Source organism: Sesamum indicum, linkage group LG8 (assembly GCF_026168435.1).
Source record: "Sesamum indicum cultivar Baizhima isolate 11 linkage group LG8, ASM2616843v1, whole genome shotgun sequence".
Classification (NCBI taxonomy): domain Eukaryota; kingdom Viridiplantae; phylum Streptophyta; class Magnoliopsida; order Lamiales; family Pedaliaceae; genus Sesamum; species Sesamum indicum.
In genome coordinates this window covers 27,399,949-27,423,158 of record NC_142664.1, presented here as the reverse complement: position 1 = coordinate 27,423,158, position 23,210 = coordinate 27,399,949, and the positions used below count along the sequence as shown (strand labels likewise).

Genomic DNA, 23,210 nt, shown 5'->3' with positions numbered 1-23,210 from the left:
TACCTAACCTCAAATATTTTTAAATATCTTATTTATAAAAAAAAAAGTAAGGGTAAAGGAGTAATTTTCATCTCAGCATCTAAGAATTACATAATTATTTTCCATATGAGATGAGTATTTATAGTATTTCAAATAACGAGAAGTGCTTATAACTATCCCAATTCTTAAATATTTGTACCAATATAATTATTTATTTATTTAAACGATTCACGACATCTTTTAATCGTAGAAATACTATCATTCATTTTCACTCATGTTAATCACTTAATCTATTTTTAATGATATACTATTATTGGTTGTAGAATTTGTGTAGTAACTGTTCGATTATGAGCGCAAATACTACGTATTAAGGTATTTAGTATTATAATAATATGCATACTCATAAAATATGCCAACTGTCATATGTTATTAGGGATGACGGTTAATATAACTTCCAAAATATTATTAGATACAAAAATACAATGAATATAGTTTAAAATAATGTCTTGTTTCTTAATGGATACTTAGGTTTATAATTTTTTTTATAAATTTAATTGCTCAATATGTTGATCTGAGCTGTAAATATTTCGTCTCATTCGCAAAACCCAGGAGAATTCCTCAAATTCGAAAACCCTAACGATGTCTAAAGAGCAATTCGGGATCAATGAGATGGAAGAAGAAGAAGAAGAAGAAGAAGAAGAGAGCAACAACAATAATAATACCAATATGAATACAGAGGTGATGGAGTGCGCGGGGCAGAGTCGGAAGGAGAGGCGGAAAGCTGCGAAGAAGGAGAAGAGGAAGAAAAAGAGGAAAGAAATGGCTGAGTTGGCGCGGCGAGAGGAGGAAGCGAGGCTCAATGATCCTGAGGAGCTGCGGCGGCTTCAAGCCGAGGAGGAGGAGGAAAAGTTGAGAGCCGAGAAAGAAAGGAGGGAGTTCGAGGAGAGGGAGAGGAAGATTCTGGAAGAATGGGAGAAGAGAAGAGCTCAAGAACTAAGGGAGGAGGAGGAGGAGAGAAGAAGACGAGCTCAAGAAGAAGAAGAACAATCGGAACAAAACTGGGTACGTATGTTACACAGTGTCTGTTCATGTGCTCTTTACTAGCATATTTGAGGTGAAATAAATAACCTGACTAAAAAATGCATGACTCCGATTCTCATTGAGATTCCGTTGGATGCGACTTTTGATGATTCTGGTTTTACCAGACTACTCCTCTTGTTAAGAGTACATGCGTGAGATGAGATAATGACATGCGAACCTTTTGGTTTATTAGTGATACCCGTGCAATATGTAGGATTTAGAACGAGTATTGCTACTTGGGATAAAAATGAGGAAGAATTATTTAACTAATGAAAGGGGTAGATTGGCTGATAGTTGATAGTTCTAATTCTTTTGAATGATTTTTGGGCCATAGATGTGGGTATCAGTAAATTTATTGTGTTACAAACTGTTGTTACAGTTAGGAGGGTGGATTGATTCCAGTTTGGTTAAACAGGAAAGGGGGTCTAATGAAGTAACATATGAGGTGGATAGCGATACAATCCAGTAAGAAAGGAAGGTGATGTTACATGTGTGCCTGATAGAGCTTACAGAGAGGCGCAGAGAATGATGAAATAGGATTTTGTGAGCTGACCTTTTAGTTGTCGAAACAACCTTTTATTATTAATCCTAAAATGTCTATGGTTCCATGGGATCTAGTATTATCTGATACTTGGTGTAAATAGATTTATGAAAGTATGCTAATACAGAATGCTATGACTCGTATGCCACATCAACTTTGCTTTTGATCCTAAAATTTTTTAATTGGATTATCTTTAGGTGGAGATTATAAAGTTTTGGAGACATTGATTTTATTCTTTTCTCTTTGTTTGTGGGTACCTGTGGAGTATTTAATTTCTTTACATGGATCGACAATCCAACAAACTTGATTTTATTCCTTTTCTTTGTTCTTGTGGAGCTGTTGTTTAATAGTCAACCATAACATACTTAAAATGCCATGATAATCTGTTGCTGGAGGATGATTCTTGTTACCTCGTGTACTTTTTACATGGATTTATTGATCTGCATCCTCACTGGCTGCTCTAGCCACACAGTTTAGCAAGCATCATGCTTCATAGCTGCTAATAGTGCTTTGCTGAGGCATCTGTTCTACATGCATTTGTTTGCCTGCTTTTATGAATTTAGTAAGCGAACTTTCTTGATATTTATATTGGTCACTCGTACAGGTTGGATGTGAAAATGAAGCAGATGAAGATGGTTGGGAGTATGTGGAAGAAGGGCCTCCTGAAATTATTTGGAAGGGCAATGAGATTATTGTGAAGAAGAAAAGAATTAGGGTGAAGAAAATAGATGCAGTGCAACAGATTAAGGAAGAGGTTTTACTATTGTTTGCACTTCATTGTCCAACTTATATCATAGTTATTCCCGCAGGCATTTAATTTTTTTTTAGTTATGTAGGATCCTAACAGACCCACGTCAAACCCTCTACCTCCACAATCAGAAGCTTTTGCCGATTATAAGAATGCGTCTACTCTTTCAGCTCAACAGCTACTAGAAAATGTTGCTCAAGAGACTCCAAACTTTGGGACTGAGCAGGTAGAACTCGCTATCCTCTCTCTTGTGGCAGTCATTTAGCACATATGTAAAGACAATAACTTGTACCTTGAGAAAGTAGGGTTGTATTTGGAGGGATTTAGGAAAGATTAAAAAAGTGAGCTTGAAGATGAAGGTTTTCAGAAAGTGTATTGGACAAAGGGATGTATGTTTCGATTTGTTTTTAGATTGGTCTGAAGAATAATCTTTTAAAGTTTGGAGTGTCACATCAAACTTTTGATGATTGAAAGATGCGATAATATATATTTTTTATTATATAATGATTAAAACATGCGTAAAGTTATAGATAAAAATCTACTGTAATTGAAATATATAGTTGTATTTATATAATAATGATTAGAATTTTTTAATAATATTTGTGGAGAAAGAGATTTGAAATAAAAATATGTTTGTTTTTGTTTTTGAGAAAGAACAAAACTTAAGCAAAAATAGAACCAAACAAAATTGAATTTTCATCTCTTCCTCGCCACCACCTACTTCCTTGGGAAAGCTACATCTTATCTCTTGGTTATATGCTTGGCAGGATAAAGCTCATTGTCCTTTCCACCTCAAAACAGGGGCTTGTCGATTTGGTTCACGTTGTAGCAGAATTCACTTCTACCCTGATAAATCCTGCACTTTGCTTATAAAGAACATGTACAATGGCCCTGGCCTAGTTTGGGAGCACGATGAAGGTCTTGAGGTCTGTTGAGGTCTCCATGTGACTCTAGTATCCTGATCTCTACATCATTTATTTTTGCACACAATCACGCTCTCTGTTGTTTTGTGCTTCTGATACATTGCAGCAGTAGTTGGAACCTCTTTCTTGACCTATCCTTGAATGAAATTCAATGAAGTTTTTTGTTTGATTGGAAGTAAAACAAAAGAATTTGTAGTTTCATTTGTCATTTAACTCCATGACGGAAGATTTCATAGGTATTCGAAGTTCTTAAATGTGAGACAAATACCTAGACAATTCCTTGCTTGTCCCAATGTTCTATTGTCTTCGTGGTAAAGAATTGATGTTCAAGCTAACTATCATGGATTCTGAATGGTTTATTTGTATTGAAACACTGCTAAGCTATGCAAGTAGAATTATGGTGATACCAGGAAATGCATACAGCAAGTACGACAGAGAAAATTTAGTTATTTTGTTAAAGCAAAATAACTTTCTGAACAATAAACTAATTTGCATGGTACTGGCCTCAGTGGAGTTTCACTATAAAGCATACAGATGTGTTTTGTACACAACATGCTGCAATGATGATTGATGCTTGGTGGACAAAAACATTGTAGATACTCTTATTTTGTTTCAGCTTTCCCCTCACATTATGCCTTTCTTTCTTCTTGTGCACTTCAGCTTTTTGTAATTTTATCATATGTGGATTGTGCTGATGTGAACTTACATCCGTACTTCCACGTGACTTGAAAGAGAAAACTACATTATTTGCTTCTGAATATGTTTCATCAATGTTGATTTTTTGATGTCTCTTGGATTCTTATTACATAGCTTTTTTACACTAACCCGTTGAGTTCCTTAACTACCACTAGTATAATGGGGAGCTTGTATTTCCTGGATGTTGGAGATCTCCTGCCAATAGATGTTACCTCTTAAGGTTTGGTATTTTGGAAACTTCAGGTTCTTGTCTTATATGTATGCCTTAGAGAGGAGTTACATCATCCTGCCAATAAGTGTAAGTGCATACATAAAACAGTTGCATTTTGTACATCGACTAGGACATTTTATGTATATTATAATAATAATAAATTGTTTCTCATCAATATTTAAATGTAGGCTTTCTCTATAAACAAAACCCAAGTATTCTATCCAAAGTAATTTTTTAACAAGTATTCGAATGACATGGTTTGTGAATGGCTTCTATCTTCCTGTGTGCTTTTTTGCTGAAAGAGTTAGAATGTTAAACAATGGTTAAAGGGATGGTGCTCAAAACTTTGCTTGGGTTGTATTTTATATAGGAACCACTGTGATAAGTTTTAACTATAAAGGCAGGTTGGATAGATGTAGGGCCTCCTTTGCCTTTAAACCATTTGGTTTTCATTAGCTGTATGCTCAATGTTGTAATGATGCAATATGGTGGTTCTTTTATTTATCTAAGAAGTTTGTTTATGATTGTTTGATATTTTTTTGGTCTCCCATGCATCTACTTTTTTCTTTCTTTTGTCTGGTTGTGTCGCCAAATTCACAAGATGGGTAGAGCACTTGATCTTAATGTTGGTTGATGTTCAAGAGAGTTTGTCCCTAATGTTCTGGCTCTATTTGTATCCATTATGCATTGGTGTGCAGAAGTTGTTTACCTGGATATGCTACAAAAAATTCTTCTGGAGGATGGATATGGTAGACTTGTATACTCAAGTTTAGGTTCCTTCCTTTGTAGTTAAACATCTACATATATCGCCAATGCACTTATATCTCACAGCATACATCATCTATATGCAACAAAAGAGGTACTTAGGACAAGTGTCCCATATTTCCTGTAGGCATGAGTTACTTGAGTTGCTGTCCCATGTTTCGTCACTCTTGACAAGTGTATATGTATATTTCTTAGGACAACTAGCACGCTCATGGTCATTATTATACTACGCAAGTATCTTATGATGACTGACAGATAATGCAGATGAGGAAGTTAAAAACAAAATGGATTATTTAAAGGACAATGAATGACAATTAAGGAGAGAGGAGATGTTCTGTCCAGGGCATATTAGCCTTTTATTGCTCTTAGAATTAGAATCCTGTCTATTATTGAGTACATAAAAGAATTCTTCTGTATTTCATGTTCTTAGCTTTATCAACTGTGCAAATGAAAGCTAAATATAGGAATAAGATGCACTCCTGCCATCCATACACCATCATTTGAATCTGAAATATAGTCTTAAGCCATTGTGGGCAATACATATACTATTCCCATATTTACTTAATGGATGAACAACCTTCTCTTCAATGGTGTAGATTTTGTTAGGTATGTAAGATTAGTCCTTTATGGTAGAGGTGGACAGATAGGATATAATCCTAAGAATAATAGATGCTGCTACATGGTAGAAGAAGACTAATTTAGTTTGCATGTTATTGAACTCTCTTTCTCACATACATGCATGCCATGCCCACACACAGACACACTTGCATGTTCATAGAAATTCTGGAGATATTCATTTTGCTATGTTTCTGCATCAATGATCCCAGTTTGTAATCATGAATCACGAAAATGAGTTTGTCTGCTGATGATTTTGTTCTTAGCATGGAACACAAATTTAGAAATTTATGTCCATCTGTGTTGTTGCTGGAGAATGCAATGTGTATGAGATAATATGGGTACCTTTTGATGTAGAAATGTTATAGCATGTCCATTATATTTTTAGGGGTTTTGTACATTGTGGACACGTTTTTATCTGGCCCTGCTTCTGCTCGTTCTTCATTTTTATGCACATATGTTTACAATCAGCCCTTTTCTGTTCATTTCCTTATGCCAGTACACAGATGAAGAGGTTGAACGTGCTTACGAAGAGTTCTACGAGGACGTACATACAGAATTCTTGAAATTTGGAGAGATTGTAAATTTCAAGGTAGCTGTTTGTCCTTGATAGAGGCTTAGGTTGTAAGTTAATTTTTTCTGCAGTGGCCCTACTCTCATCATTTTGGGTTTCAGGTGCAATACACAACAGAGGGTAGGTATTAGATTTTAGCAATATACAGTTCCAGTTAATGTTATAAATTAACTGTTCCAAGTGATTATTTTAGGTGTCGTCATTATCTGTTCCAGATGAGAACATAGAATGCTCAACTAAAGAACATTGTTTGTTTCCTTTCCTTTCACTTCACTGCTCTGTTCTTAAACTGATATAGAGCACGAGGTCATTTTCCTACGCTCTTTGTCTAGAACCATAATTTGGAAAGTAGAAATTGTAGTGAAGTGAATGATCCCTCTACCACCCTACTCATCTCCATTTTCAGAGGTAACTATTAAGTAACGATGTTTCAGGTGTGCAGAAACGGTTCATCTCATTTGCGGGGAAATGTGTATGTCCACTATAAGTCTTTGGATTCTGCTGTGCTGGCTTATCAATCAGCAAATGGTCGTTACTTTGCAGGAAAACAGGTATTCTTCATTTCATGCAAACCAAATCAAATCTGTCGTATATGGATTGCTATTTTGATGCATAGCACGTTTCTGTTCAATATGTTTTTGGCATTTCCCATTGATGATCATATATCAATAATCTGGGTTTTATGATATATTTGCTTTCTGCTGTCGGAGACTGAGGGTCTTGAAACGTTAGTTCTGGGGAGAATGTAGTGAGCAATGGAAAATACACTTGGGAAACTCGAAGTACAGAATTTGCCCTCTTTATCCAATTAAAAAATAAGACCAGCCAAATTGAACTAGCTACATACAGCAAATCTATGTAAAAACTAGCGACTATATATTTACTTGAACATAATTATCAGGCACTCCTCGTAACTTTAGCTGGCAAGAAGCACAGGAAATGCGATCAATTTGGCCTGTACTAGCTTTGTGAACTAAGTAATCCTCCAATATCAAGGAATCCAGGTAATGATCACGACAGGTTAACATCCCAAATTCTTTTGCCTCCTCTTGTGTCACCAGAAACTAAATTTGATGAGTAATTGATTAAGCCAAGAGTTTGACAAGTGCTAGATTTTTTGCCTAAAATACCTTGTAACGTGATCATTATCTTTCTTGTGAAACGACAGTGGACTAGAAGGCCAGTGTATATCACTGTCTTTGCAAGTTAAAACACAATAATGTGTAGTGAAGTTTATCCTTGTAGCTCATATCCTTTGTGTTGATCGTTCCACAAAGCTAATGCCATGTGAATGATTTTTCCCAACCAGAGGAAGAACGATCTTGAAAAAATCATGTAAATGGAAAATTAGTTGCATGAGTTAACCCGTGTTATGTGTCGAAGAGGAGATTAGTCTAAAGAGTTGAGGTCAATTTTGTGAAAACCGAGTTTTCTTGGCGGTAATTCCGTAAAGGCATGTTGCAGAAGCAGAGTTGGTAGTTGAAATGAATGAGTTCAGCATAAAACTATTACTATGCATCTTTCAAAGTAGAAGCATTATCTAAGTCCCTCTTAATTAGAGGTGCAAACAAGCCGAGCTCGGCCAAAAATCTGAGCTCGAGCTGGAGCTTGGCAAGCCGGAAAAAGTACTAAACTATTACTAAATTATATTTAAATATTTATTTACAAAATAATTAATGTACTAAATTACTGATTTTAGATAATATAAACTAAAATGCCATAGTTTAATATCATCTAAAACTAAAACCTGAGATATTGACTAATAATTCTAATATATAGTGAATAATTGCATTTTATTGTAATGGATATTGTAAGTGTAACAATAAATTTCATATGCATTATATTAAATATTTATTTACAGAAAAATTATCAAAATGTACTAAATTATTGATTAAGCTTGCTTTAAGATAATATAAACCAAAATACTATATTTTAATTCAATCTAAAACTAAAATATGATATATTGACTAACAATTCTAATATATGGTGAATGTTGAAATAAATGCATTTTGTTGTAGTGGATATTGAAATTATAACGATAAAAAATTCACATTTATTATATTAAATACTTATTTATGAAAAAATTATCAAAATGTACTAAATTATTGATTAAGCTTGTTTTTAGATAATACAAACTAAAATACCATATTCAGTATCACATAAAACTAAAACATGAGATATTAACTAATAATTCTAATTTATGCTGAATTATAAATATTTATTTACAAAAAAAAGTATCAAAACTTACTAAATTGTTGCTTAAGCTCGTTTTTAAACAATATAAATAAAAATACAGTATTTTATTATTATATAAAATTAAAATGTGAGATATATTGACAAATAATTTTAATATATAGCGACTTTTGAATATAAACTTGATATAATATTGAACATGTACTTGAACAATATTTATAAATAAAAAACTAAAAAAAAAAAGATGTGAGCTCGCGAGCCAGCTTGCAAGCTCACGAACGTAACGAATCAAGCTCGAATGCGAGCCGGCTCGCGAGCTCATCTTGCAGCCCTAGTCCCCTAATATTTGTCTTATGTAAAATGCTTAAATTCTGAACTTAATGCACAACCTCTTTCTTACTAAGGATATTTTCTAAGGCTAACCAAGAATGCTTAGTTTGTAACATGATATATGCTGTCTTATTGCAAATCAGTATTTTATAGTGTCATTGAGTTACCTGTCCTGACAAGGCTGATGCAATTAATACACTTCATAAAATATTATGTTCAATTGATCACATTTTTGGGTCAAAAGAACTTGTATATTTTGTTCAAGCGACAATCTTATGATTGAAGTTGATTACTGAAATACTTACTGCATTTAGTAATCAATACATATTCTTTTGGCCAATCATTTGCTACAATTTTTCTTGAGTTATCACATGCCTAAAATCATGTTAATGTGAACTTTGTGAGATATTGAAGTTTTGCCTATCTTAGTGGTTGTGGCTGCTATAATATGCTGTGTGCTCTAAATTATTTGCAGCATACACAATCAGTTGTTGAATTGCTGCTTCATGTTTTGATGATGATTTCCTTGTTGCTATTGGCAGGTGCAATGTGAGTTTGTCGGGGTAACAAGATGGAAGGTTGCTATATGCGGAGAGTTTATGAAATCAAAGCTTCAGGTAAAGTTGCAACATTATTTTTGAATCTGTTTTTTCTTGTATTGTCATTTGTCCTTCCCTGCAAAGTCTTCAGTTATCTTTCCTGTTTTTGCTGATCTCACTTGTATTGTCCTGATTTTATATAATATGCGTCTTTCTTCCTAGACATGTTCTCGTGGAACTGCCTGCAACTTCATTCACTGTTTCCGGAATCCTGGAGGAGACTATGAATGGGCCGATTGGGATAAACCTCCTCCAAGATACTGGCTGAAGAAGATGGCCGCTTTGTTTGGTTATTCTGATGAATCTGGATATGAAAAACAGGAAGAGCGAGGAAGCCCAAGATCTTTCAGGCATTCCAGCAGAACTTCGACACATGATGCGTACAGGTAAACTTAAATGTTGACATTGACTTGTGCCATGCTACTATGGATCATCTGCGCTTAAAACGTTGACAATGATGGGTGTCCTGCCACCATGCACCGGAATCTGCAATAGTAAATCAGGGATATATCTGTAATTGCTCTCTGGTAGTCTGACATGCAAGAGATTTTTAATTAACAACTTAACCTTTAGGGATATAGTCTGAGGTCCGTAGTTTTAATGGCGGAACCATTTCTTACAAATTCAAATACTTTGGGAAGAAACATACAAGCTTTTAATTAATTAGTCGTGGATTCTCCACATCAAAAAGTTGTTTTTGGATTGATGGCATTGCCGTTTGGCATTAGATGATGTTTTGGGGAACTTTTAGCTAGCGGACTTGTAGAAGATTTCTTTGATCACCCAAGTTGTGGGTGATCAAGTCATACATGATGCGCAAATAGGGGCTATTCTTTTCCGTTGATGAATATAATTTCTGCTTGTGGAAAGACAAAGCAAGAGAGGTTGCTACATTTATCTTTGAGCATCTCTCCAGATGTGACCAGCAATTGCTGTTTATAGTATTGATGGTGCAAGAAGTTACCATCCATGTTTCTTCCTAACTTACAACTTTAACAAATCAAAGCACAAGAAATAATTTCTGATTGCAAGCCTATTCATTTCTTGGAGGGACCTTGGGCCACAATAGGCCTGAAAATCTGCACAGTACTTTCCAGGTGAAGTAGATCGGAACGTTTCTTTGAATGATGCTACTTATCCCATGTGACAATTATCAAGCAAATATTATGAATCATTTTAGTGCCATGTCTGAGGACGTGATGCAAGCTGAGCTTATAAGTTAGTTCATTTCTTTTTATTAGTTGATATTACGTTGCAATAATAGTTACTATAGCCAGATTTTATTCACCGTTACCCATAGTGCTATAGCCTGCGCCTTATTGTGGCAGCATTACTTTGGGGCCTTTTGTCTTTTGCTTATTTATCTTGGATGAATCAGATTAAAATCTCATGATGAAGACTGAAATTTTACCTTACTATGATTTTTACACAGATGCAAGGTTTTATCTCCTTAAGAAAGGGGGCTTTTGCAGAGTTTATTATCCTTTATAGAGTTCACTGATTTTGATGCTTCCAGGCAAACTATAGCCTTGGAATTATGTGCTTGATTTTCATTTTTACTTTATTTATGGTTCTGAAATGTAATTTTAATATGCTGATTGATTAATAGAACTTGAAATACTTGGTGGTCTAGGTATAATCTTTGATGAGAGATGTGTTATGTAGCTAAATACAGCAGATCATTCTACAAGAAAGGAATAAAGCCTTAGTTGATTCTGCTTGAATCCAATGCTTAATTAACAATCTTCCCTTCCCCAACTTAGCTTTTGCATTCTTCTAAAAGGAGGTTGGCAAACATCTATTTATTGCTACTTGTGGTGTTCTTTTATGTGGTCGTGGAGGTTATATGATTGCTGTGTTTCTCATATGGCGGACCATAATTGCCTTTGTGAGGCCACTATTTGATTATCTGAGAGAGTTTAAATTTTTCTTGTTCCGTGCAAATTTTCTATGACAGGTACCACTGTCACAGATCTCAATCAAGAGAAATCCATTATTCAGGAAGCACAAGAAATTACTCTGAGGATGATACTCGAATAAGTGCGCATCGGTTGCGTGATGTTGCTGATAAAAAGCAGTCAGAAGTTCTTGATGACAAAGAATGTGGTGATACATCAGTTTCTAGAAAGAAGCACCATAATAAGTATGTAGCCAGTAATAGTGATTCTGATAGGAATTACAGAGACAGAGGTAGGGACAGCAGCTATGACAGCTCAAGAAAATGCTCTCAAGCTCGGAGGGTCAGGAAATTGAAACCTCAAGGTAACAAAAGCAGTGGGAGCATACATGAAATTGATCATGTTGAAAATATGCATGATGGTGACAGAGATGAGGATAATCACCATGGACATGCAAGGACGAACACAAGACACCAGGAAAAAAGGCATGAGACTGTAGATGGAAGTCGTCATGCTGGTTCAAGATGGTACTTGTCAGACGAGGATGGAGTTAAAACTATGAGTGGCAAATCTACACGTGCGAGACAACAGTACGTGTCTACATCTCCAGGTGATCGCTGGGATGTCAGAGGCAGTTCCTGCAGTGGTGATTGGTCTGATGAAGACCGGGATACTGCACATATTTACACTGATCGATCCCCAGTGTCTGACAGTAACGAAGATTTTGAAGATAAAAGGTCTAAGAGACAAACTGCTCATGAACTAAAGCACTCAAGAATCAGGAACCACTCGGGTAAAGGGGATGGAAAAGATGGGCAGGATAGGGAAAGCCCTAGAGATTGTGGTCGAAGCTATAGATCTACTGATTCTAATTCAAAATACTACTCTAGTATGGATACTGGTGAATTGGAACACGGTGAATCAAAAAGAAAGAGAGATACTGATAAGAAATTTGATTCTGAAAATCGAATTCAGCACCATGTGGCAAAAAGATCTCATGCTGCTGACTACCGAATTGATGAGGCTACTATGGAAAGAGGCCGCTGGGAACCCAGGATAACTGATTCTGCAGAGCACCAAGATTTTGACTAACAACTTGATCAAGCTACTGCCAAAGAGGCCTGCTGGAACCCCCCCCCCCCCCCCCCCACTAGTATCTTAGATGATATAAATAATGTATGCTAATGGTTATAATTCTGTGACAATAGTTGTAGGTGAAGAGACGTAAGTCGAGCAAGGGATAAAGTCTGGTTCTTCCTGAGGCAAGGTTCTCTGTCTAGAAGCTAAAAGAATTTGAGGCAAAAGGCATGACACAGGGAGATGAATCCTTGATACCATTGGGTGTGGAGGAATGCAGGACTATTTGTCAGCCTCTATTGTTCCTGCAACTGCAGCTGTGAAAATTTTGGAGTCAAATGGTGTGTAACCCCCAGCAAAAAATGCATGTTTCTGGTTGCTTGATCTCAATTCGTCTGAATAGCTTATGTGCAGAAGCTGTGGGAAAGGGTTCTGTACTCTGGATAAAAACGCAGAAAGTTGTACTATTTTGAAGTCATTTATTATTTTCTTCATTTACGAAAGTAACAACCACTTTATCAATCATCTCACAGAAGAGACACAGATCCTTTGCAATTTTTCTCTATTCTCAATATTCTCTTTCGCATGCTATGATGATGATCTGGTAATTAGGAACAATGGAGGTGTAAAATTATTGGGAGTGGGATAGAGGTAATACACATTAGTTGGATGATATTCTGTCAGCTTCCTTCGGGCTCCTAACCTACTTGTATTACACAAACTTGGGAGTGGGATAGAGGTAATACACATTAGTTGGATGATATTCTGTCAGCTTCCTTCGGGCTCCTAACCTACTTGTATTACACAAACTTGGGAGCTTTTTTCTGCCTAGAGAGTGAACTTCATTGGCCTGCGCTGTCTAAGCATTTTTCCTTGAAAATATCTATAGTGACAAATTTATTGAGGGTGTTTTTAACTATCTCGGTACAGATGAAGGAGGGTTTTTAGGTATGCTAAGGCCATATTTAAATTGATGAATTTATGGATTGGTAGTCCTCCCCGTTGTACATTTAGATATATTGATGATTTAATATAGAAGAGATATATTGATGATTTAATATAGAAGAGATGAGGACACTGAAAAACTCCCTACACCCCTTGGGGTGGTTTTTAGAGGTGAAAGAAGCAGCTAAGATGCTTGAGCATTTGATGGTCCAGTTTGATAACTCATGTTTGTTTTCAAGGGAAACTATGGCCGCAACTGTAAATTTTTCATAGGACAGAATGCATGACCTTCAAATCATTATATTATTTTTCATCTTTCAAATTCTAAGTAAAATGAGAATTAGATATTATGCATCGGAGAAGGCTTCAGGAAAAAAGTTTATTTTCATGTACTTGATGATTGAAAACAAGTGGCCAACCAGTAAGAACTATTAAAGCCAGAATCGACACATCTGATAATGTTGCGTGCTTATCCGACTACATATAATACCTATAATGAACAAATTAGTGAATGAAGTACAACACTGTTACTGTCAAGAACTCCCAAATTTATGCCACCCTTCATTCCCTCTCCCCAAAACCCAAAAAAGGAAAAAAAATAGAAACACAAACTGATAAAAACAAGAGGTCTCGAAACAAAACGAGAAAATATTACCCTAAGCTATCAATGCCTAAAGTGCCTCACATTGGTAAATAGAAGCGAAACTCCATACGTGTTACAGCAGTCGATTGCATCAGCATCCCTAATGCTTCCCCCAGGCTCAGCAATAATGCCCACCCCACTTTTACAAGCTTCTTCGACAGCATCACTCCAGGCTGTCATACCAACAACTCAAGTTTAAATTGAGTAGCTTCTGTAATACTTTTTCACTCTAGTCATAGCCCAAGTCCCTATGATAAATCCAAACAATTTTCTATTCTTTTGGGCCCATATATTCTCCTTGGGCGTTCACATTGTCCTCAACTCATTAATCTATTGAACCTTTTTTCCTCTTTTTTTAAGTTTTTCATCATATCAATAGTTCTTTTCTTTAGAATGTTTTCCTATTTACAATCTAATGCTATGTTGCAACAGAATATTACTAATACTTCTACCCCAACGAAAGAAATCAAAGCAAATGTTGCAACTTACCAAAAGGGAAGAAAGCATCACTAGCCAATGCAGCACCCTTCACTTCATCCCCTGCTTTCCTCATTGCTATCCTCAAACTCTCAAGACGGTTTGGCTGCCCACTTCCCATACCTAACATACAATTATTCTGCAGAACATCGATAATATGGCAGTTAAACTCCCTTGGGGATCGAACAATTCCAAGCATGGGATTGTAACAGATGATCTGAGAGAGAGAAAAAAGGTAGGTCACCTTTGCAATAACAATGGCATTACTCTTAACATGCTTCACACAAAGCCATGCAAATTGGGCATCACGAAGCTCATTTTCTTCTGGAGCCTTCTCTGAAACAACATTGAACTGAATATCTTCTGGGGTCAGATCATCTGCTTCCTGAGCTAGCCAACCCCCACCCACTTGTCTCAACGAGAGTTTTCCTCTATTATTTTTACTTGCCTCGAGGATTCTCAAAGTTTTGGACTTTCCACGAAGTACCTCAAGCCCTTTCTTTGAATACTTGGGAGCGACAACAATCTCATAAAACATACGAGTTTCACCATCCATTGGGCTTCTAAACTCTCTAATATCTTTTGCGAGAGCCTATAATCGCATAGAACAGAAGAGCTTTTTATTGCTTCTCTAAGACTTCACAACAAAGAATAGTAACAACAGGTAATAACAACAGATCTGCAATAATTTGTAGGCACAAGAGTTTGGAAAGACCTGCTCTGGAGCTCATAGCCACAGAAGATTAGCCTTCCAATAGCGAAAATGCTATATCCAAAAACTGATCTTACCTCATCAACTTCAACATTGAAGGCAACAATGCCACCAAAAGCACTAACTGGATCCGCATTCACAGCCAGCCTGTATGCTTCAATAATATCATCACGTGATGCTACCCCACAAGGATTTGTGTGCTTCACAATCACACAGGTTGGCTTACTAAACTCACACACACAATTCCAAGCTGCATCTGCATCTAAATAATTATTGTAGGACATCTCCTGCAGGAAAGAGGTAACGATTTTTATTTTAGAAAACTACTTCACACGATATGAGACGAACATTGTAAAATAATGCAAAGAAATGATAACAATCTTTAAATGATATAACTCCACAAGCTGAAAAGCATTTGAAAGACGAAAGTTTGCATTTAGTTTTAGAATGACTCAGCCGTAACCACAAAAATGGCGGTCTTAAAGAAATCATGTTAATTTGCTAACTTCATAATGATCCAGGAACCTGTAAGATTTCTCCCAGAACAAATACTCAAGTTATCTTGCTGCCGCTCTATCCATATACCATTTAGCATTAAACAGACATGGCAAGAAAATGCCACGGAGAATGGCAATGCATTCAGCAAAAGCCTTCGTTTGTTACCATCATGTAGCCAGCGGTCCACTTATCTCTTTGTAACAAATTCAGAAGTGGATATGACAACCCAACGACAGAAAGTTGACCAAAGAAATGGGAAAACCAATAGACATTTATCTACCATCTATTCGCAAAAAGTGGAAGTCTCATTAATTTTCTTTCCAAGATGTTCCAATTCCAGTCTGCTTTATCCACTTCCTGTTCAACTAAACTTAATCAGATCAGGCACACTACTATTATCAAACACATGCTCCTGTACATCCCATGTCATACATTGTTGGAAAATAGTGGGAAGACACACTAAAACCATCTTAATTCAACTGCCAGGTCAAAGTGTAGATGCTTAATGTGAGAGTTAAACATAAACAAGTACACAGCAGACTATTAAACAAGTTCAATCAGTAAAACTTACAAACATCTAAGATATGAGTATATGCGCACATAAGATACAAGCACAAAGATATTTGTACTGAAATGATAATTCTCAGCCACTTCAAATTCATACCTTCCCATGGTGTTGAACTGCGGTTGCAATTCCACCCGCATTGACCTCCGCAAGAGACTTGTCAACATAAAATGCAGCCTTCTGGTGAGGATTTTCACCATACCGAAGCGAACTCTTGAGGGACAAAGGAACCGTCAGGCCGGCAGGAAACTTATCTACAAAGAAAATAAGTTAATAAACACACACACGTGTTAGATCTGTATGAAACATTTAGAACCATTAATTTACGAGACAAAAAATGTGATGTGAGGACTATTTCATGATTAATCTAAATTTAGTTTTAGTTTCAAAAAGATTTGTTCTACATTTCATAGATGTTTATTTTGGTTTTCTGAAAGCTGATACTGTTCTTCGGCAATCATCAGTGTTGAGAATCATGAAAATAATTGTAAAATCACATGAGAATCGAAACAAAATCTTAGTGATTCTTGTGATATCTATATGATTTGGTTTTGGAGATATTTCCTTATTTTTATGTTATACGCATATGTAATTGTAACTATATAAATATGTGGAAGTTATATCATCAAACTAAGAGAGAATAATATTATTTAGCCATTTGGGTATTTGTCTCATGGACGTAGGTCATATTACCGAACCACGTAAATGTTGGTCTTCTATTCCTCTCTTCACTTATCTAAAACTCTGACATGGCCAGAGCCTGAAACCCTAGCTGCGCGCTGCCGCCTGAAACCCTAACTACTGCGCCAACACTGCTTGTGCTATGTTGGCAACACTGGCTCCACCGACCCTTTACTGTGGGTGTTCTACACCTAAACTGTTTGCTTGTCAGTATCATTCTCTAACCGACCTTTCTACTTCTGATGGGTTGAGTCCCTTTCACTACTGATAGTGTTCTACACCTGTCTGTCTGTCAGTCTCTCTCTCTCTTGTCTGATCGACCTTTGCTTCTATAGGCTAATTGCCTTTCCACTGGTGTTTTGCACCTAAAACTGGCTGTCTGACATGATGTCTCTATTTATGCTACTATAATGTGTATGCATGGCATGACGATGCCTTGACCTCCAGTGACCTACCCCGGCGTCACACTGACTTCTGTTGTCCAAGTTGAACATTACAATCAAGATCTCCATGTCCAACTTGAAGGGGAGAGTGTTGAAAATCATGAATTGAATCTCCAAATAATTGTAAAATCACAAGAGAATTACAACAAAATCTTAATGATTCTTGTGATATCTATATTATTTTGATTTTGGAGATATTTCCTTTTTTTTTATATGTTATACACATGTAATTTACCTATACAGGTGGAGGTTATATCATCAAACCAAGAGAGAATAATATGATTAAGCGCTTTAGGCATTGTCTCATGGACGTAGGTCATATGACCAAACCACGTAAATGTTGGTCTTTTGTCTCTCTCTTCACTTATCTATAAAATTCTGAGAGTCAGTTTGACTGTTCTAGCTCTAGAAAGAACTAAATCTTAGAACAGTACCTCCCCCAGTTTGTTTCCACAGCCATTCTGAAACTGCGGAGTCATAAGCAGCAACATGCTGAAAGGCCTTCCAAGCCAGCCTCCTCCGAAACTGCTGGTCATCCGATGCTCCTTTGAGATAGTCTATAAGTGCTGGATAATCTTTGGAGTCAACTACAACCAAAACATCCTTATGGTTCTGTCCAAATGAGAAATTTCAGTTAGAACTATATTTGAGAAAGATAAGCAGGACTACTCTAAGACAATTATACACTAGTAACCAGTCTTGATACTCATGGTGCCAGTGAAATTTGCTGGAACTCGTCTTGATCATAGACTCCCTTCAAGGTGATTCTCCAGTGAACTTTCAAACTTATTCAAATGTTCTTGTCATTCTATATTTCCTAGATAAATGCGTCTAATTTTGGTGTAGTCTCTCTATTTCAATCTATCATCTTCCTTCAAGGATTTTCACAATGATGGCTTTAGCTACTGAACACCACGGTTGGATCTTCTACAGGCATATGGCATAAGTAATGGGTTTTAGAATGGACTACATCATATAGCACATTATTGCATTTTCACCAATGGTAGCTCATTATTCTCATACGTGTCCATGTGAAAACAATTACTATGTTTAATGTTGTCCATAAAGTTTGGTCTTTGAGACAAAAGGAACTACTTTTTTTCCCTCAAAAACTGGGGTTTTCTTGCACACTTCTCTAAAAATGTAACAAATACAATGATAGAGCTTTTTCAATTTTATATGACACAGTTCTCATCATATTGAATAGAACCTCAAGAGTATTGTTAGACTATTTTTCATATGATATAGTCTCATTATATTGGAAAAAACATCAAGAACATTGTCTGCCCTCATATATGTTTATCCAATTCTACACATCAAAAGTTATGTGCTTTATACAACTTGAAACATTGAATAGCATTTCTAAATCATCATATGCAGAGCTAAATTGATATTCAAACAACTGCTTTCCATAACTCATATGTTCCCTTAAATGCTATTTTATGACATGCAAATTTTAAAGGTTTTATTACCCAGTTTCAACCATGGAGGTGATCAGGAAGATAGATGTACTAAAAGAAGATTAAGGATTTTGTGACTGCCAGAGGAAATGAAACTAGCATGACATGTTTAAAATTCAGTCCGGAGAGAGCCTTTGCAGGAGGGAGATAGAATAATATCTTGTTCTATAGCTATAGAGGTAATGACTATAGACAGAAGAATGTTCCGAAGGCACTATGTTTGCATGCTTGATTGTGGACAGGTCATTTCTCACATCAATGGATGTTGTATCTATTGTTGCACCAGTTGGTTATGGATATAAATAGAGACACGTCATTCTTTGCATCTGCAAAGTTAATTGTCAGGGTGATTCAGTGAAGAAACCAGTCAATTTTTAACTCTACAGGAATTGGCAAGACAATACCCTCCTCAGTTCCTGACCATGAGGGAAATGATCAGTGTAATTGACTACAACGTAAACAACAGTCCAGCCTACCAACCTTTGCGGCAGCTCTGATCATGGCAGGCCCACCAATATCTATGTTCTCAATTCCATCCTCAAAAGAAATTCCACTAGAAGAGGAAACCTTGTCGTAGAAGGGATACAAGTTCACCACTACTACATCAAATGTACCTGCAGAGGAACAAATCCAGATATCTTACTGAAAAGGACCAGAAAGAGATACAAATTCAACGCATAATTGAAACACTAACATGTATTCTTTTTCCTAACAAGTTGCTTATATAACTTGTTAGGGTAACTCAATTATGAAATTATTATCTTAATGCCTGAAATTTATTTCTTCTATAACACATATCGCGCAGCAGTGTTCTTGTTTAGATTATGCACGATTATATATCCTCTTTATCTTATAATATCCTTAGTAAAACAACATTGCCTTCATACAACCATTAAATCCATTAGTTTTCTCAACTCAACAGTTCTTGATGCAAAATAATGTACCTTATATGATTAGACTTGATCACCCACTACAACCAATACTAACAAAGCTCATTTATACGTATTTTCATCCATTGTAAATCCCAAGCGAGAACATCTTTCAATCACACAAAAGAAAAACAGAAATTCTATTGAAGATGAAGACTTTTAACAAAAAAACTAGGCAAGCTCAACTAGCGTTATAAGTACCAATAAAAAGTTCTAAAACGAAGTAAAATTTAAATGTTCTTCAATAAAACTGAAGGACCCAAAGAGAGCATCATGATGGAACAAATTGATTAATTGTCAAAAGCCATACATGTATGAATCATTTTTGGCTCATTCCTAACCGAAGTTAGAATAATACGGTAGAGAATGGTGTAAGTTGGCTAAAAAGATCTTAGACTCTTGAATAGAATGGCTTTTGCAAGAACCAATAAACAAAATTAATACATAAATGTAAGACAGAACAATATGCAATAGAACACAAGTAGAAATTGGTAAATCCAATTGAAGAATTCCAAAATGTTTTTGTATTTGAAGAAGTAATGGGAAAGAGGATCTGTGGGATAGACCCAGATGAATCATCTTTGAATACAGATCACAAGAAAACTGAAAGCAGACATGGATCAGGAAAGCAAGAGTGTAAGTTTTCACTAACAGTTTTCGCCACGAAAATTATTAACCCACCAATTCCATGACTATCGAGGGCTTCCATGTGATGCTCCTGATCTCTTCTCGCAAGAATACCTCCATGTATATTAGGATGTAAAGTTTTTACACGACCATCAAGCTGTAAATGATGTAAAAAAAAATTGTAGGAGATGATTCCAGTTAGATTGATTCAACATCAGACAATGAAGTAAGTCAAGTGGTGATATTCTATAATAAAGCATTTGCAACAACACCTCATTGGTAGGGACAAGTACGAATTCTCAAGTGACTTAAGCTCAATGATGATACAGAATGCTCCTTTGGACAACAGCATAAATATCTAAGGGACATATAATTCATAACTTTCACGACATACATAATGCATTAATACAAGTTTCGCATCAGATGCTTATAACAGCTTCCCTAGCTGTCAACATACTGAATGACTCATAGTAAGAGAAAAAACAACAAAAATATTATATTCACAATAACGAATTTATCTTGGCCTGACAGAAAAGAGAGGGAATAGAATTAGGCTATTTCCCGTTTTAGGTGCAACAGATTCTCTTTTTTCTTTCAATTCAAAAGAACAGGTAAGAGAATACTGCATTGCTTGTACAAATTGCCTGAAAAGACCGAAATATTCAAAAGAAAATCACCCTTGCATAGAACAGGAGAGAAGGTTTACCATTTCAGGGAAAGAGGTAAGTTCTTCCACTTTGGTGACAGTGACACCAGAATTTTCCAAAGCAGATGCTGTTCCTCCCGTGGAAACAATTGTAAATCTTAAAGATAAGAGATTATGTCAAAAGTTAGAATCAGGGCCCCACTTTTTACATATAATACAGATAGTATATTGCAAAGTAGCCAAACCAACTATGACCCCAGAGCATAAACCCTTCATGCTTTGCAGGACACTAACTTTGCTTCAATTATAAACTCCTCAACTCAGTATGACAAAATGTTACAGACAATTTTACATTAGTAACATCACTCAGAGAAGTCTACAAGTTATCATTAAGAGACATGTATGCATGGAACATATATGCATGCAAAAATACTCAACACAAAGATTTACTAATCAACTCGAATCATATCAATAGAAATATGACCAATCACCCTTTCCAGTGCATCATCTCTTAGATATTATTGATTGATCTTTTTCATGAGGACTCCATGGAAGAATCTGATTGACAAAACTCCTTTATAGCCTATTGACAAAAATCATGAATTAATTCATCCATAAACATGCTTCAGCATCATCTAGTCGATATGTTATAGATTTCTATCAGTTACTCCCCAGAGAGAACAAAAAAAATTGCAAAGCTCTAATCTTCAACTTCAGCATCCAGTATGACTTAGTTCAACACATTTCATGAGAATGTCAGATACTGCACATTAAACTCATTACGTCAACAACCAAGTTTATCAATTAATACCAATAATGCCAATCTTTTCAAACAAAGTGAAGGCAAAAGTATCCAGCGGACAAATAATTTGCAAAGTACGAGGAGCCAAACTTAATTATCATCTTCTTCACAGTGATATTTGACTCCTTAAACATACATGAGCTCAGAATCTCCACAAGGAGTCCCCAAAGATTTCAACATCAGCTTTAGACTATTAGTCGTCTAAGAAACCCAGCACTTCATGGCCCCTGAACATCCTAGCAAAACTATCATATGCGCGTAAGAAAGCTCACCCCAATTCCTGCAGCCCATTGCCAAGCAAAGCCAAGTCCGTCTTATCTGACAATGAAATCAACGCTTGTCTCTTCCCTAATAAAATACAAACAAATTAAATCTACTCTACATTGCACCCGAAAAATAAAACCTTCACGCTTCAAAACACTCCATCAAAGAAACAACTTATAAGAGTAAGAATAAATACCAGAAACTTTAGACTTAGAGTCGAGCTTCGCAGTGGAAAGAGCTTCCGCCATGGCTTTAACTCGAAACGCCGTTAAGTTATACGACGTCCTCACCGGCTAAACACCAGACGATTTCGAAAAGAAACCCATGAAACAACGCCCAGAAATGACGCAAAAAATAAAAAGGAACAAGTTGGTTGTAACCTTGAATAGAATAAATAATCATATAAATGAATACCAATTGGTTGAACAGAGAGACAGTTCCAGGGTGAAGAGCAGAGGAGGTGGTGCAGGGAATGAAGGCGTGCGTCGAGCAAGGGGGGTCGGTGGCGAGTGAGGCAGCAATAGCGGAAGCGGTGGCGGTGGAAGCGGCGGCAGCTCCAAAAGCCAGCATTCTTTATGTTTCCAAGATTGGCTTTATTTGAGTGAGGTCACAGGTGGGTGCGGGTGCGGCTTCTACGTCTACTCTCTAAACCGCTGCTTTAATCTTTATGTTAAAAGTGGAAGACTTGTGCTTTGCCCCTCCAATGTTTTATAATGTATATTCAAGTCCTCACCCTTACGTTTTCTTCACTGTTTTTTAGGTGTTTGTTTACATGTTTCTATGACTCTCTCCTCGTTTTTTTTTCTCTCTCTTATCCTCACTATCCCCTTCCCCAATTTTTTTCTTCCCTTCCTTCCCCTCCAGGACCAAGTCGCCCGGCCGCAAAAACCCGCACCATTGCCTACCTCAAATTGTTCTGTACGTTTGGCCCGTGACGCAAGCCGCCGGCCGAGGTGTTGCCGCTGTCCGCACGGGCTGATGAGAGGCGTATCAACGCTAGAGGTGGCAATTAGACCCGTACATGTATATAATATATTTTACTTTGTAGGTATTGGTATATTTTTGTCATCTGTTGTAGAATAAGATAAATGATAAATAAATTTTTAATTATATTTTTTTAATTTTATTTTGATAGAACAAACATTAATAAAAATATTATATTTTTTGTTTGTTTATTGTTACATACTTGTTCAATAATTGAAGAATTAAAAAATTGTTCAACAATTCTTAACGAGGAAGAAGATGAATAATAATATCGTATTTATTTATAATATGTTGAACTTTTTTGT

At 36.2% G+C, this 23,210-nt stretch overlaps 2 protein-coding genes across 3 annotated transcripts; one reads left to right on the top strand and one right to left on the bottom strand.

Moving 5' to 3' along the window:
- The first annotated feature begins 530 nt into the window (after positions 1-530).
- LOC105169059 (Zinc finger C-x8-C-x5-C-x3-H type family protein) lies at positions 531-12,754 on the top strand. Its single transcript, XM_011089326.3, has 9 exons — positions 531-1,041; positions 2,205-2,354; positions 2,437-2,574; positions 3,116-3,274; positions 6,058-6,150; positions 6,567-6,683; positions 9,198-9,272; positions 9,417-9,640; positions 11,212-12,754. The coding sequence occupies exons 1-9, from the start codon at positions 619-621 to the stop codon at positions 12,242-12,244; spliced, it is 2,412 nt and encodes an 803-aa protein (XP_011087628.1). The 5' UTR covers positions 531-618; the 3' UTR covers positions 12,245-12,754.
- On the bottom strand, positions 9,670-22,932 carry LOC105169058 (uncharacterized). 2 transcript variants are annotated; one of them, XM_088883282.1, is made up of 12 exons: positions 22,336-22,932; positions 22,118-22,214; positions 21,930-22,005; positions 20,916-21,012; positions 20,264-20,366; positions 19,134-19,267; positions 17,628-17,805; positions 16,169-16,323; positions 15,084-15,293; positions 14,539-14,886; positions 14,307-14,433; positions 9,670-9,740 (listed from the first exon to the last, which is right to left on the bottom strand). In XM_088883282.1, exons 1-12 carry the CDS (start codon positions 22,489-22,491, stop codon positions 9,685-9,687), a joined length of 1,737 nt encoding a protein of 578 aa, XP_088739408.1. In that variant the 5' UTR covers positions 22,492-22,932; the 3' UTR covers positions 9,670-9,684. The 2 variants fall into 2 exon arrangements, with proteins under 2 accessions (XP_088739408.1, XP_011087627.2); XM_011089325.3 differs by lacking the exon at positions 9,670-9,740 and adding an exon at positions 13,575-13,990 and having other exon boundaries at positions 22,336-22,929.
- Positions 22,933-23,210: the final 278 nt, after the last annotated feature.

Coding starts and splice junctions, on each gene's coding strand:
- LOC105169058 (XM_011089325.3), bottom strand. CDS start 22,491: ATGCTGGCTTTTGGAGCTGCCGCCGCTTCCACCGCCACCGCTTCCGCT. Junction 16,324..17,627: donor GTGGAAACAAACTGGGGGAG/GTACTGTTCTAA, acceptor TTTTCTTTGTAG/ATAAGTTTCCTGCCGGCCTG. Junction 13,991..14,306: donor TGATGCTTTCTTCCCTTTTG/GTAAGTTGCAAC, acceptor TTGGTATGACAG/CCTGGAGTGATGCTGTCGAA.
- LOC105169059 (XM_011089326.3), top strand. CDS start 619: ATGTCTAAAGAGCAATTCGGGATCAATGAGATGGAAGAAGAAGAAGAA. Junction 2,575..3,115: donor CAAACTTTGGGACTGAGCAG/GTAGAACTCGCT, acceptor TATGCTTGGCAG/GATAAAGCTCATTGTCCTTT. Junction 9,273..9,416: donor TTATGAAATCAAAGCTTCAG/GTAAAGTTGCAA, acceptor CTTTCTTCCTAG/ACATGTTCTCGTGGAACTGC.